Genomic DNA, 13,522 nt, shown 5'->3' on the forward strand with positions numbered 1-13,522 from the left:
TGTCAAAATAATAGTTTTATTTTTTTTAATCAATTCTTCGTTTTTTTACAAAATTATCTTTCTATTTTACAATAATTATATAAAATATGAATATTTTAGTCTTTTAAAAATATTTTTACACCCAACCTAATAAAATATTCCCTCTGTCTAGGATGTGCTCGTTGCTTTTAACTATCTATTATAATTTAAATACTAAAATACTACTATTAAAATATTATTACATTATAATTAAAATACTATTATTTTTTAAATAATATATTTTATATGTGGACATAGAGAGTACTATTCGTTAATTATCTTGTTAATTTCAAATGTATTATTTTGAGAAATCACAATTTAAAAATAGTGTTAAAAAAATAAAGTGATATCTAATTAAAGTCAATAGTTTAATGTAAAACATGTTATTTATATTGTTTAAACGTTTTTTTATAACAAAAAGAAACTCAAGCTAAAAATATGAAATAACAATATTCTAAATATTTTATAAATTTTCAAATGTATAAGTAGCACCAGTGGTCTAGTGGTAGAATAGTACCCTGCCACGGTACAGACCCGGGTTCGATTCCCGGCTGGTGCATTTGGTTTTTTTTTTTTTTTTTTTTTTTGTTTTTTTTTTTTTTTTTACTTCAAATTATATCTAGTAATTTTATATAACTAATTCAAACGTGAATCTGAAAATATAAAAGTGATCTTTATTTTTTTGATTGTTTAATGGCTGGAAATGCACATGGGGTTAATGGTTTTATTTATTTCTTAACACATATTTTTTATTGTTAATTTTTTTTACCTATGTCAAATTATTAAAATGAGCATGATTTCATATGTAAAAATACATACAAATAAAATAAAATAAACACAATAGAGATGATAAAAAATAATTGAAAATATATATTTTACTGATCATAAAAAAACTAGATTTTAGAAACATCGATATTGTATTGTCATACCATATGTTTTTATCGTGTGTCGGTAAAAAAGTTATCATAATATTTTCACATTAATGGCTACTATTTATTATTAGTTTTATCAAACAACTAATATCATTTATAATATAAATAACAAATCTGATAAATAAAATATCACATAAGTAAGTCAACCTCTAAGGATCACATTTATCTTTTGTAAATATTCTTATATATATAATTTTATTTTTTTTTTATAAATGTTATTCTATCAATATTATAAGACACTAATTGAAGTATTTTTGTAATTTTTTTCTTAATTTGTATTATATTTTGATATAATAATTAATATTTAAAGATCAATACGCAAAAAGTAAACGAGACCGTTGGAGCTAAATGAAGTATGTAAATGCCATACATACATACACTTAGCCCTCATAGTTATTTTTTTTTTTATTATTATTATTTTTTATATATTTTTTTTTCTAATTATTATCTTCTTTTTCTCTATAAAATTACAAATATTACCTTAATTATATACTAAATATTCAATCTAACGGTTACAATAAAATCAATATTGTACTGACCGACTAAAATAGTTTCAACACCATAACCGCTGCCGATATATTGTCAATTCATATAATATATTTGTATTATATTAATATATACTCATACTGCGGAAGTCATATATTGCTCGCTTATATTTCATATCAGCACGAAGCCGATAATTTACAACCAAAATAAAAATATAAAATGGGAAAGATTTGAATTTGAGAGTTGCAAACGGAGAAAAATTTCATAGTTTTAACTTAAAATCATCCGTTATTAACTCAATTAGTAAATTGGCCTTATAAGTTAAAAAAATTCTAATATAAATACATAATACTCCCCTTAATTCTAATAATTCCAAATCAGAAGGATCATTTGATAATTTATAATAGATTAAAAAATAATTATACTCCCTCCATCCCAGTGGAATATTGCCATTTATTTTTGGCACGTTGTTTTTTTTGTATATTAGTATTATATTGGTGGATAGTACAAAACAATAAGAAATGACAAAAATACCCTTAAGTCATTGATAAAGTGTTAGAAAGTACACTAATATTAATTAATGCAAACAATAATTTAATTTTAAAATATACATTACTAAATACATAATTAATTCAAACAGACATAATTTTAAAATATATAGATGTTTAATACATGTTTAATACAAACATGCATAATGCACTTAAGTGCTGCAAATACACCATTTTTTTTCACAAACATGCACCTCTTGCTGGTCACGGACAGTGACACAACAACAATGACATCATCTCCCTGTATTTTTCACCTGAAAAAAAAAAAAACATGCAATTACTTTTGAGTTTTCCTCGTAACAAAAGTTTAATATCCCTCCAAATTACAATTTCATTTCCCTCTCTAACTACATCTATAAATATATCATTAAAAACAATGAATTTGAAGGTAGATATAAAACTCATTACCTCAAATGACGAGAACGAAGAATCTAACGATCGGGGAACTCAATGGGTAGAGCATTATATTTTTCCAGGACATCTTGTTTAAAATGTTGTCTTGTTCATGATCAATGGGTAATTTAGGGACATGAGACTTTCGCTCTCAGATTATAAAATCATCATCGAGTACACGGGACAACGTTAAAGCATTCTTTCAAAATATAGATCATTGAATGCTTGAACTTAATACATTGTTAAGAAATGTATTGAATCACATAAGGGACCATGCTCAAGTTGAACGAACGATGACTTTATATTAGGTATAAGTCTCCAAAAAATTCGTTTTTATGCAACAGTGAGACACCTACTGATTCGAGTCACCAATGGCTTAACAATTTCATCATTTCAGGATATTCACACCAAAAACCAACAATGATTTGCCATACAGATTTTGCACACACATAATCAAGGACAATCAATAAAGCCACGATTTTTCATAACAAGCATATCGATTTATACCTCAGTTGTAGAGATCAAACCACCCAACATCTAGGATAGTAAATCATTTACCAAAATGATTTTTAGTTTGGCCTACAAACAACAACAAACGAAGATTAGTAAGTTTATTAACAAAAATCAACAAGCTACGCTCAAAAGAAAGTTTTAGAGCAACATTTTTATAGTTTAAAAGAAAATAAAATCTACTAACCTCTTAAACGATACTCCAGTGACTCGACGGCGAGAGGGCAGAATTTACAAAGCATATCGACGACAACTTCACGGGTAGAAGAGCAATTCAATGGAGCCGCTTCGATCCTACCCTGGGTCAATGAAGAAGGTTTCCGAAACAGCGATCACTTGGCTTGAACAAGGGCCACGCTGGAATCAACCTCCGGCTCCGAATCATGGACGAATCAATGGAGCACCATGTGATTAGTGTTCGAAGTAGTAGATCCAGAGAAATCAGGGCAGAAAAGGCATCGACGACAACCGATTTGGATAAATCGTCAAAATCGCTAAACAACTCAAAAAACTCATCCACATATCATAAACGATTCCTCTCGAGGGGGGAACGGCCCTCTGTTGCTGCAAGGGAGTGTGGGGCGAACGACATCACCGGAGAAATGAGCCGGAAAAGAAGGGGCAACAACGACGGCGAAGAGGTGCGCGAGGGTTAGAAACCCTAATCGAAACGAAAAGTGAAGGTGGGGTGGATAGATATTAGATAGGTAGGTAGGTATTATATGAATGAGGTGGGTATTAAATGTGAATTAATTTTGTTATTTGTGTAAAAATGTGAAAGAGCATTTTTTAATAAAATGTAAATACGAGAGTATTTGTTATTTTAGGTATATGTAAAAGTTACTAAAATAGAAAATGACAACGTTGCAATGAGATGGATAAAAATTAGAAAGTAGCAACCTTGCTGCGGGACGGAGGGAGTATTTTATTAGTTAGTTGAAGTGTCTAAAATTTGATATTTTTGTTATTTGACTTTATATATAAAATAATTATATGTGTAGTCTTATATTTGTAATTTAATTCAAAATAAAGGATATTTTTATATTATTGTATGATTGGTTTTTCTAAAACAAAAAATAAATGTTTTAAAATGGAACAGACAAAAATAATAAAAAATAATTTAAATTAAAACGAAAAAGAGTAATTTGAATTAAAACGGATATAGAATAATTTTTTTTTTTTTTAATATGGGACACTTTCAACAATCAATTTTCATAAAAATATATTACAAATTCACAATATATATATTAATTTTAGGGTAAAATACATAGCATACACCTGTATTATAATTTATTTGCATAAAATACCCTATGCTATGTTTTTTTACATAATTTATATTTGTGTTATTGAAAACTCTGCAAAAAATCTCCATTCCATCTAACTTAACAGTGCGTGAGTTACACGCTTTTTTTAATGAGAGTGGTTGAATTTTCGGATAGAATTTGAAATAAAATGTCCTAAATACCCTTTTCTAAAGATGCCCCGCAATAACCCATATTATTATTAACTTTCTCTTTTAATATAACAAATATATTTAAATTAAATTCGAGTTATTATAAATAATACTTATGAAAATTTAATTGAAGTAATTGAAAAATTAATTAAAATAAATTTATAATATATATTAAAAATGTTGCATATTTGAAAGTATACAATTTTCAACTTATAAGACTAATAAAAATAATAATAGTAATCATATAAACTACTATGAATCACAATTTGAAATCAATTGTAAGAGGAAGTCTTCGGGAAATATATATCTTTTCTAATTTGTATTTTATTAAATGTAATATTAATAGTATATTTATTTAAGGGTAAAACGGTCTCAGTACAAATATATTTAATTTTAATTGTTAGAATGGGAGTAGGAGATGTTCGACGTTGATACTACTCTCTCCAATTTGGTAGTCGGATATGGAGACAACATTTATTCATATTTAATTTAAATAATAAAAATTTAAATTAAAAAAATTATTTCATTAAAATAAATAATTATTAATATATTCGTTCTGTATCTTAATAATCTATTCATTTTTTCTATTTTCATATGCCCTATAATAAAATATTTATTTTTTTTGTAATAACGTTACTATCTATATAACATTATAAATATTTTTTTAATTTATAATATATTATACAAATATTATTACATTTATATCATACAATATAATTTAATTTTTTTTACTTTTTATTTTTATTATATTTTAATATAATATTAATATTTTTAAAATTTTTTATAAAAAATAAATAGATAGATAAATATGAGACAAAAGAAATAATATTTAAATATAAAAATAAATATTTTATTTTAATAAATATTACTAATAAATTCATCGAAATCTACCGAATAAACACACGTATTTTGTCTATACATGCATGCTCAAGGCATCAAACACGTGTCTCAAAAGACTTCCACGTGTCACATTTTCCTTCTCTATAAGTTCAGTTCCGCCGCTCATAATTACATATTGCAGTATCTGTATCTTCTTCTCCGACCGCCATGGCCGCCGCCGAGCCACGCTACCAGCACCGCCCCTACAACTACAAGACAAGCCAGCCGTCGCCGTCCTCCACCTTCCAAATCCTCGCCGTCGTGACGCTCTTCCCCGTCGACGCCGTCCTCCTCTTTCTGGCCGGCCTGACCCTCGCCGGAACCCTAATCGGGCTGGCCCTGACCACCCCGCTCTTCATCGTGTTCAGCCCTATTCTGGTCCCCGCCGCCCTGGCCCTGGCGGCGGCGGTGGCCGGATTCCTGACGGCCGGCGCGTTCGGGCTGACGGCGCTGTCGTCGGTGACGTGGCTGATGAACTACTTGAGGGAGATGCGGCGAAGCTTGCCGGAGCAGCTGGAGCACGCCAGGTGGCGCGTGCATGACGCGGCGGGGCACGTGGGGCAGAAGGCGCGTGAGGTTGGACACAAAACGCAGGATGTTATTAGACCTTCAGCTTAGCTTAAGTTTAGCTTAAGCCGTATATTATCTGCTTTATGATGATTATTATTATTATTCTTATTATTTGGTCGGTATATTTATTTATTATTATTGACTCTGTTTCTTCTATATTTACTTGAAGTATGATAGTGTTCATTTTTAATTGAAAGAGAATATCAGGAGAGAAAAAAAAATGTAAATTAGAGATGATTGACATATTTTGGTTGAAAAACTATTTGAAATATATATGCGTGTAAGTAACCCTACCAATCTACAAAATCTACATACTGGCACCGGCCGGAAAACTGTTGACACGCCAACCCATATACCCGATCCGATAATACCAGGGTGAACCGACCCGACCCGACTGGATTGTCGATTCTTCAACCAACAAGGTCAACAATCATGGGATCCCATGAAGAATTTCGAACATTATCTTTAGCCTCCTCTCGCAAAAAAATAAGCACGGTCGGTCCAAAAGCCTGGCACGAAAAATTCGGGCTATGCCTGACCTGAAGGTCGACCCGTACTTAGCTCAGTCTAATTTTTAAAATTAATATTCAATTTTTGAGCTAAGACAAAATTATAATAAAAGTCTTACCATATTTGTTTGTGGGTTTAGTTTTCTAATTTTGTGACTAAAATATATTTTGTTATAAATTAATTTAAAACTAAAAAAAAAATTAACAAAATAATTTTAAATTTAAAAAAAACAACAAAATAATTTAAATTTTCTTTTAAAAAAATAAGTTAGCACCGCACGATTTTAAACTGGGCAGACCTTTTTAGGCCCAATTGCAATTTGGGCTGTTGGGCTGTACTACCCCACCCCAGCATGAGTAAAAAAGTCGGTCCTAACCGAATTATCACCCCTAATTATTAAGAACGATACATAAAATAATCTATATAGTCCACTGATTTTTAACATATACATGCAATACAGCTGCAGAAGATTCTATGTTGATCCGGCCGAATGTATCTCAACGGATCTTGTGTCACAAGATAATATATGTGAGTTGTAATATAATATATATTGTATTATAATAAATATGCTGAAATATATATAAATATACAGTGGTTCTCTATATCAAATCAATATTATACCAACTAGATCAGCCGTTGATCCATGCCTAGAGTTACTAAACAAATCGAACTGTTCGTGAATGCGGTTCAGTTCGATTAAAGCTCGCGAACGTTAACAAGCTGAACAACATAAATAGACTTGTTTGATTAACGAATGAATTCAAACATTGTTCGCAAATATTCGATAAAATAATATATTTATTATAAATATTATATACATATAATATTATAATTTATAAATAAATAAAATAATTTTAAAATTTCAAAAGTGAGATAAATAAGTTCGAACGAGTTTAATCGAACATAAACGAGCCAAACACAAACACAAATTCAAACAATAAGAATTCTTAACGAGCCGAGCTTGAACACTATGAATGAACTCAAAAGCTTAACAAACAAACACGAAACTTGTTTCATGAACGTTAATGAACAAATACTAACACTTAAAATTCGACTCGACTCGTTAATAGCTCTACCCATGCCCATGCAGTATAATACATGAGCTAACAATATATGACATAGTCTAAACTGCCAATCCCATATATATATATATATACATGAATGTATATGCAATAAATAAACATGTGAATGACATACTTGGGTAGCAATTCACATTGTGAACAAATAATATTCACAATCTATTTTTCAACAAAACAAAGTAAAATTCGAAAATATTATCGAACTAGAATGAAAAAATTATTTGTAGCACAAAGCAGTGAATGCATGAAAGTAAAAAGTGATCCCCAAAAGGAAATTTGCAATTAATTTTTCTTTTTTTTGAAGATTTTTTACCAGAAAGGACCTGAATTTTTAAATATTCCCTAAGGAAACGTTTTAAAACGTCACCTGGTCGGTTACAGGAACTGCCGTCAACCGCCCCCACATATTACTCTTACGCGTGTCTTAACCGTCTCGCCAACCGCTCCCGCTAGTTACAGAACCCAACTGGCTCGGCCGACCGCCTCTGAACACCTTATCTCTTCAAATGGGCGGCTGGCCCAACCGACCACTTAGCCCTCGAACTCCTACCCAAAATAACCCTTGGCTCCTTGGACGGACGGCAGGCCAACCGACTACCTCGAAAAACCCATAACCACCTGATGGGCCCAAAGATTGCCCACCTCTCATCTTATTTTGGGTCATTTACCTTAATAATAAATTTCATACTCAACAACTTGCCCTGCTGCCATCGAACTTTCAAACGTCACTTCTCAATCGCCGCGTGACAGGACGTTTAGAAGTCTGCAACCTATGTAACAGTGCTGGCCTGACTCTGTTCCCATCACATAAATACGGTTTTAAATACCCCATTTTGCAATCATGATTCCTTATCTCTTTTAAAAACCTGTCCATCAACTTTCCTCATTTCACGCACCCATTATCGTGAAATACTTTCCGAAAACCTCTCATCTTCCCTTTGACGGAACCGTCCCAGAAGTGTCTTTTGTTGCCACGAAGGTATTGACTCCTACCATCCGCCCATACTGTACGACTCCTGAAGACTCCAGTCGGATGAGGGAGGTGCTCGAAGCGGGAAACCCCTTCGCCGTCCATGACAGCATCAAAATTCATTTGACGGACCCTAAGGATCCCTATCGCACTTGGTACAACATGGTGTCTTTTTCCTGCCAACGCCAACAGATCGACCAGGCGATACTCCTTTCCACTTTTCCATTACACTTGCACGAGAAGGTGCTCCTAGGGATGGCAGCCTTCTGGCACCTAGAGATGGGTGTCTTTTTCCTGCCAACGGGCCCCATAGGCCCGACTCTCATGGATTATAGCCATGATCGTCCATCTTCCCATCGTGGGTGAGGACCCTGTGATGGGAGTCCTGGATGGGCAAGAGCCGGAGGCGGACCATTCGGGCTAGTCCTTAGCTGGGATAAAAGAATGGGGTTGGACCAAATTCGCAATCGACCAGCAAGGGGCAGCAGGGAACCCCGTGACCGACCGCGAACATGTCGCCTTCCTTCTCTTCTGGCTCTGTAGGTATGTCATAGTCTCTCCCTCCAAATGCGTTCTTCCTTCCCATCTTGACCTAGCTATTCATATAGCTTCAGGTCATTTCTTTTCGCTTGGCACCCTTTTCTTAGCCAATCTTTTTGAAGGTCTTTCTAGGGTTAGTACCTGTCTTGTAGATAGTGATAGTAAGAAATTAGATACCGCCGCGTCGGGCCTTTTTTGGTTCCTGGAACTTTGGTTCCGGCTTTATTTTCCTGATGCGTTCCAACTTGGCTACCCTCCTATTACCCCAATACCCGACAAATCTTTGGGATTAGCCCTTAACCGACTTTGCCTAGGCCACGGCAACCTCCAATCATCCGACCCCATCATAACCGCCATTCTGGCCGACGACCGCAGCAACTCCCGATTTTACGTATATAGGAAGTATGCTTGCTATGGTCTGATCTTTTTTAGCCTTTTCCTTCTTGTGTCTTCACCCATGGCCAAACCTGACCCTCTTCCTCATCCGACCTATTCTTTCCCCTGAGAAGTAAAAAATTTCATAAAAAAGGCCAAAAATCATTTTATAGTTTTAGTTATCAGCCTCAATTTTTGGCACGACAATTCGGCTGCCGCCAAGGCTTACCTGGTCCCATCGCCCGTCCTCACTTAATACCTCAGAGTCCGGACGGGCGGGTCATACCCGAATTTATTTCTTCTTACCTTTCCCAACTCACCACTTACATAACTTCCAATTCTTACATTCTCTTCCATTCTTCGCCCGAAACTGTTGAGACTTTCCGCGAATGGTGGTCGGTCACATGGGCCCTACTTGCCCCGGACAAAGATCGGTTGCTGGGTGTTCTCTTGCCCCAGCCTGCCTTAGTATTAGGGGCGGCCCGACCTATCAGTGCCTGAAGAAAGATAGCCGCCCCGGGTGCCGAGTCTAGCGCCCCAAAGAGGAAATGGGAAAGGTCGGTTGACGGCCTGAGCAAAGATGGCCTGAATATCCGCCGACATCGGAATGTCCGACAGAGGGGCTAGATCAAGATGTCCCTAAGAGAGAATTCAAGTGTTTAGGTTTCATAGAAAAATATGTTAAGGACTATTTATGGGATTCTTTTTTACTTACTTCCGGGCAGACCGTGGTTATGGAGGGCGCGAGGAACGTCGTCGGTTAGGGAGGACGGGCAGCTGGCACCGCAATGGCCGACTATTCGGCTGCTCCGAAAGGTCGCTGCGGTGCTGACCTGGGCCCCTAAAAGTTGAAGTATAAAGTGTTTAGTATTTGATGAAATTGATATTCAGTAATGAAATGGGAGTCTGAAGATTCTACTAGGTTGACAGAGGTCTCCGAATCGGAAGAAAAAATCTCTTCTATGTCTTGCGGGGGACCTCTTGGCAGGACGGCCACAGGTGGTTCTGCTACCCGTCCTATTACTTGTGCAATTAGGACGGCTGCCATCGGGACGGCCGCGCCCGGGGCGGCCGCAGCCGGTGCATCAGGTGCGACTTGGACGGCCGCAGCTGGGACGTTTCTAGCAGTTGGGCCGGCCGCACCCAAGACACTTCCAGCAACCGGAGCAGCCGCAATTGGGGCGGCTGTAATAGAAGCGTCCGTGATAGGGGCGGCTGCAGAAGGGGCGATTGGCTCTTCGTTAAGAAAGGAAGAGTCCGCAGCCTCAGCTGGCAGTCCGCCCATTTGTGAGGCAGTTGCCTCGCTATCAGACGAGACTACTGCTACCGCAGGTTCGGGTGGTGAAGGCGTATGCAATGAATATGTTAGATATTTATTCCAAATATGAAATTTGATATTGTGAAAATCGGGTGATTAGGAAAGTTAACGGATCTCTTGACGGTGCTGGCAAGGATTGCCTCCTGGTCGGAGCACCTTCCCGACCACTCATCGGCAAAGAGGGAAGGGATTGCCTCCTAGTCGGGTCCCCCTTCCGACTGATCATCGGCAGAGCAAGTAATGGTATATGCGTTCGGATGGGTAGAGCCTGCGATTGAATGACATAGGTCAGTACATGAATTGTTAAGATGTGAGGAAAGTAGTAACATGAGTCGGTTACTTGGGGCTGATCGGCTGGCAAGTTTGGCGGATCGGCCGGGGTTGGAGTTGGTTGGACGGTCGATGCTGCCAAAGTCGGGTCTGATAGTAAGAATAATATAAGTTAGAAAGTTAAGGAAATATCAGAATAATTTAAGACTTTTGAGCATACCTAGACGGGGCCGGGTCCACACTGGTATCCAAACTGACAAAAAGTCCTCGCCGGTTTGCTGGTCTGTTCCGGAGGTCGGGACTGTTTGGATTTGAGAAGTTTTTCTTTTCCTCTTTGGGGCGCTAGACCCGGCACCCGGGGTGGCTATTTTTCTTCGGGCATTGATAGGTCGGGCCGCCCCTAATACTAAGGCAGGCTGGGGCAGGAGAACACCCAGCAACAGATCTTTGTCCGGGGCAAGTAGGGCCCATGTGACCGACCACCATTCGCGGAAAGTCTCAACAGTTTCGGGCGAAGAATGGAAGGGAACGTAAGAATTGGAAGTTATGTAAGTGGTAAGTTGGGAAAGGTAAGAAGAAATCAATTTGGGTATGACCAGCTCGTCCTGACTCTGAGACCAGGTAAGCCTTGGCGGCAGCCGAATTGTCGTGCCAAAAATTGAGGCTGATAACTAAAACTATAAAATGATTTTTGGCCATTTTTATCAAATTTTTTACTAACAAATAAGGACCTGGGTTTAAGGGCAGAATCACATGGGAAAGAATAGGTCGGATGAGGAAGAGGGTCAGGTTTGGCCATGGGTGAAGACACAGGAAAAGGCCAAAAAAGATCAGACCATAGCAAGCATACTTCCTATATACGTAAAATCGGGAGTTGCTGCGGTCGTCGGCCAGAATGGCGGTTATGATGGGGTCGGATGATTGGAGGTTTCTGTGGCCTAGGCAAAGTCGGTTAAGGGCTACTCCCAAATATTTGTCGGGTGTTGGGGTAATAGGAGGGCGGCCAAGTTGGAACGCATCAGGAAAATAAAGCCAGAACCAAAGTTCCAAGAACCAAAAAGGGCCCGACGCGGCGGTATCTAATTTTTTACTATCACTATCTACAAGACGGGTACTAACCCTATAAAGACCTTAAAAAAGATTGGCTAAAAAAAGGGTGCCAAGCGAAAAGAAACGACCTGAAGCTATATGAATAGCTAAGTCAAGATGGGAAGGAAGAACACATTTGGAGCGAGAGACTATGACATACCTACAGAGTCAGAAGAGAACGAAGGCGACATGTTCGTGGTCGGTCACGGGGGTCCCTGCTGCCCCTTGCTGGTCGGTCGCGAATTTGGTCCAACGCCATTCTTTTATCCCAGCTAAGGACCAGCCCAAATGGTCCGCCTCCGGCTCTTGCCCATCCAAGACTCCCATCACAGGGTCCTCATCCACAATGGGAAAATGGGCGATCATGGCCACATCCATGAGAGTCGGGCCTATGGGGCCCGTTGGCAGGAAAAAGACACCCATCTCTGAGTGCCAGAAGGCCGCCATCGCCATGAGCACCTTCTCGTGCAAGTGGAATGGAAGAGTGAAAAGGAGTATCGCCTGGTCGATCTGTTGGCGTTTCCACTGCTCTTGGAAGTGTTCCGCCACCCTGGTGTACCAAGTGCTATAGGGATCATTGGGGTCCGTCAAATGAGTTTTGATGCTGTCATGGATTCTAATAGCGTTGTAGTTGGGATTCTTGACGGCGAGGGGGTTTCCCACTTCGAGCACCTCCCTCATCCAACTGGAGTTTTCGGGAGTCGTACAGTATGGGCAGATGGTGGGAGTCAGTACCTTCGTGGCAACAAAAGACACTTCTGGGACGGTTCCATCAAAGATGAGTGCAAGCACGTATTGATTCGGCATGGTATACGAGTTGCAGAGAGGAGGGGGAAACACCAGCGAAGAAGATGAGAGGTTTTTGGAAAGTATTTCGCGATCGTGAAATGAGAAAAGTTAATGGACAGGTTTTTAAAAGAGATAAAGAATCATAATTGCAAAATGGGGTATTTAAAACCCTATTGATGTGATGGGAGCAGAGTCAGGCCAACACTGTTACATAGGTTGTAGACTTCCAAACGTCCTGTCACGCGGCGATCGAGGAGTGACGTTTGAAAGTTCGATGGCGGCGGGGCAAGTTGTTGAGTATGAAATTTATAATTAGGGTAAATGGCCCAAAATAAGATGAGAGGTGGGCCCGTCTTTGGGCCCATCAGGTGGTTATGGGTTTCTCAAGGTAGTCGGTTGGCCTATCGTCCGTCCAAGGAGCCAATGGTTATTTTGGGCAGGAGAATCAAGGGCTAAGTGGTCGGTTGGGCCAACCGCCCATTTGAAGAGATAAGGTGTTCAGAGGCGATCGGCTGAACCAGTTAGGTTCTGTAACTAGCGGGAACGGTTGGGAAGACGATTAAGACACGTGTCAATGGAGGAGTAATATATGGGGACGGTTGACGACAGTTGCTGTAACCGACCAGACGATGTTTTAAAACGTTTCCTTAAGAAATACTTAAAAATTCAGGTCCTTTTTCGGAAAGAATCTTCAAAAAAAGCAAAATTAATTGTAAATTTCCTTTTGGGATCACCTTTTACTTTCATGCATTCCCTGCTTTGTGCTACAAATAAATTTTTCATTCAAGTTCGA

General features: G+C 37.9%; 1 protein-coding gene, 1 long non-coding RNA gene and 1 other non-coding gene across 3 annotated transcripts; 2 read left to right on the forward strand and 1 right to left on the reverse strand.

Annotated features, from left to right (window-relative positions):
- The first annotated feature begins 506 nt into the window (after nt 1-506).
- Nucleotides 507-577, forward strand: TRNAG-GCC (transfer RNA glycine (anticodon GCC)). Its single transcript has one exon. It is a non-coding gene; the product is annotated as a tRNA-Gly (tRNA).
- Nucleotides 578-1,996: 1,419 nt separating this feature from the next.
- Nucleotides 1,997-3,582, reverse strand: LOC127255198 (uncharacterized). Its single transcript, XR_007839583.1, has 3 exons — nt 3,075-3,582; nt 2,885-2,956; nt 1,997-2,238 (listed from the first exon to the last, which is right to left on the reverse strand). It is a non-coding gene; the product is annotated as an uncharacterized LOC127255198 (long non-coding RNA).
- A 1,755-nt stretch (nt 3,583-5,337) lies between these two features.
- On the forward strand, nt 5,338-5,931 carry LOC127255197 (oleosin H2-like). The gene has a single exon (XM_051280619.1). It carries the CDS (start codon nt 5,388-5,390, stop codon nt 5,835-5,837), a length of 450 nt encoding a protein of 149 aa, XP_051136576.1. The 5' UTR covers nt 5,338-5,387; the 3' UTR covers nt 5,838-5,931.
- Nucleotides 5,932-13,522: the final 7,591 nt, after the last annotated feature.

Source organism: Andrographis paniculata, unplaced genomic scaffold (genome assembly GCF_009805555.1).
Source record: "Andrographis paniculata isolate CXL003 unplaced genomic scaffold, ASM980555v1 Contig53END, whole genome shotgun sequence".
Taxonomy (NCBI): Eukaryota; Viridiplantae; Streptophyta; class Magnoliopsida; order Lamiales; family Acanthaceae; genus Andrographis; species Andrographis paniculata.

Coding starts and splice junctions, on each gene's coding strand:
- LOC127255197 (XM_051280619.1), top strand. CDS start 5,388: ATGGCCGCCGCCGAGCCACGCTACCAGCACCGCCCCTACAACTACAAG.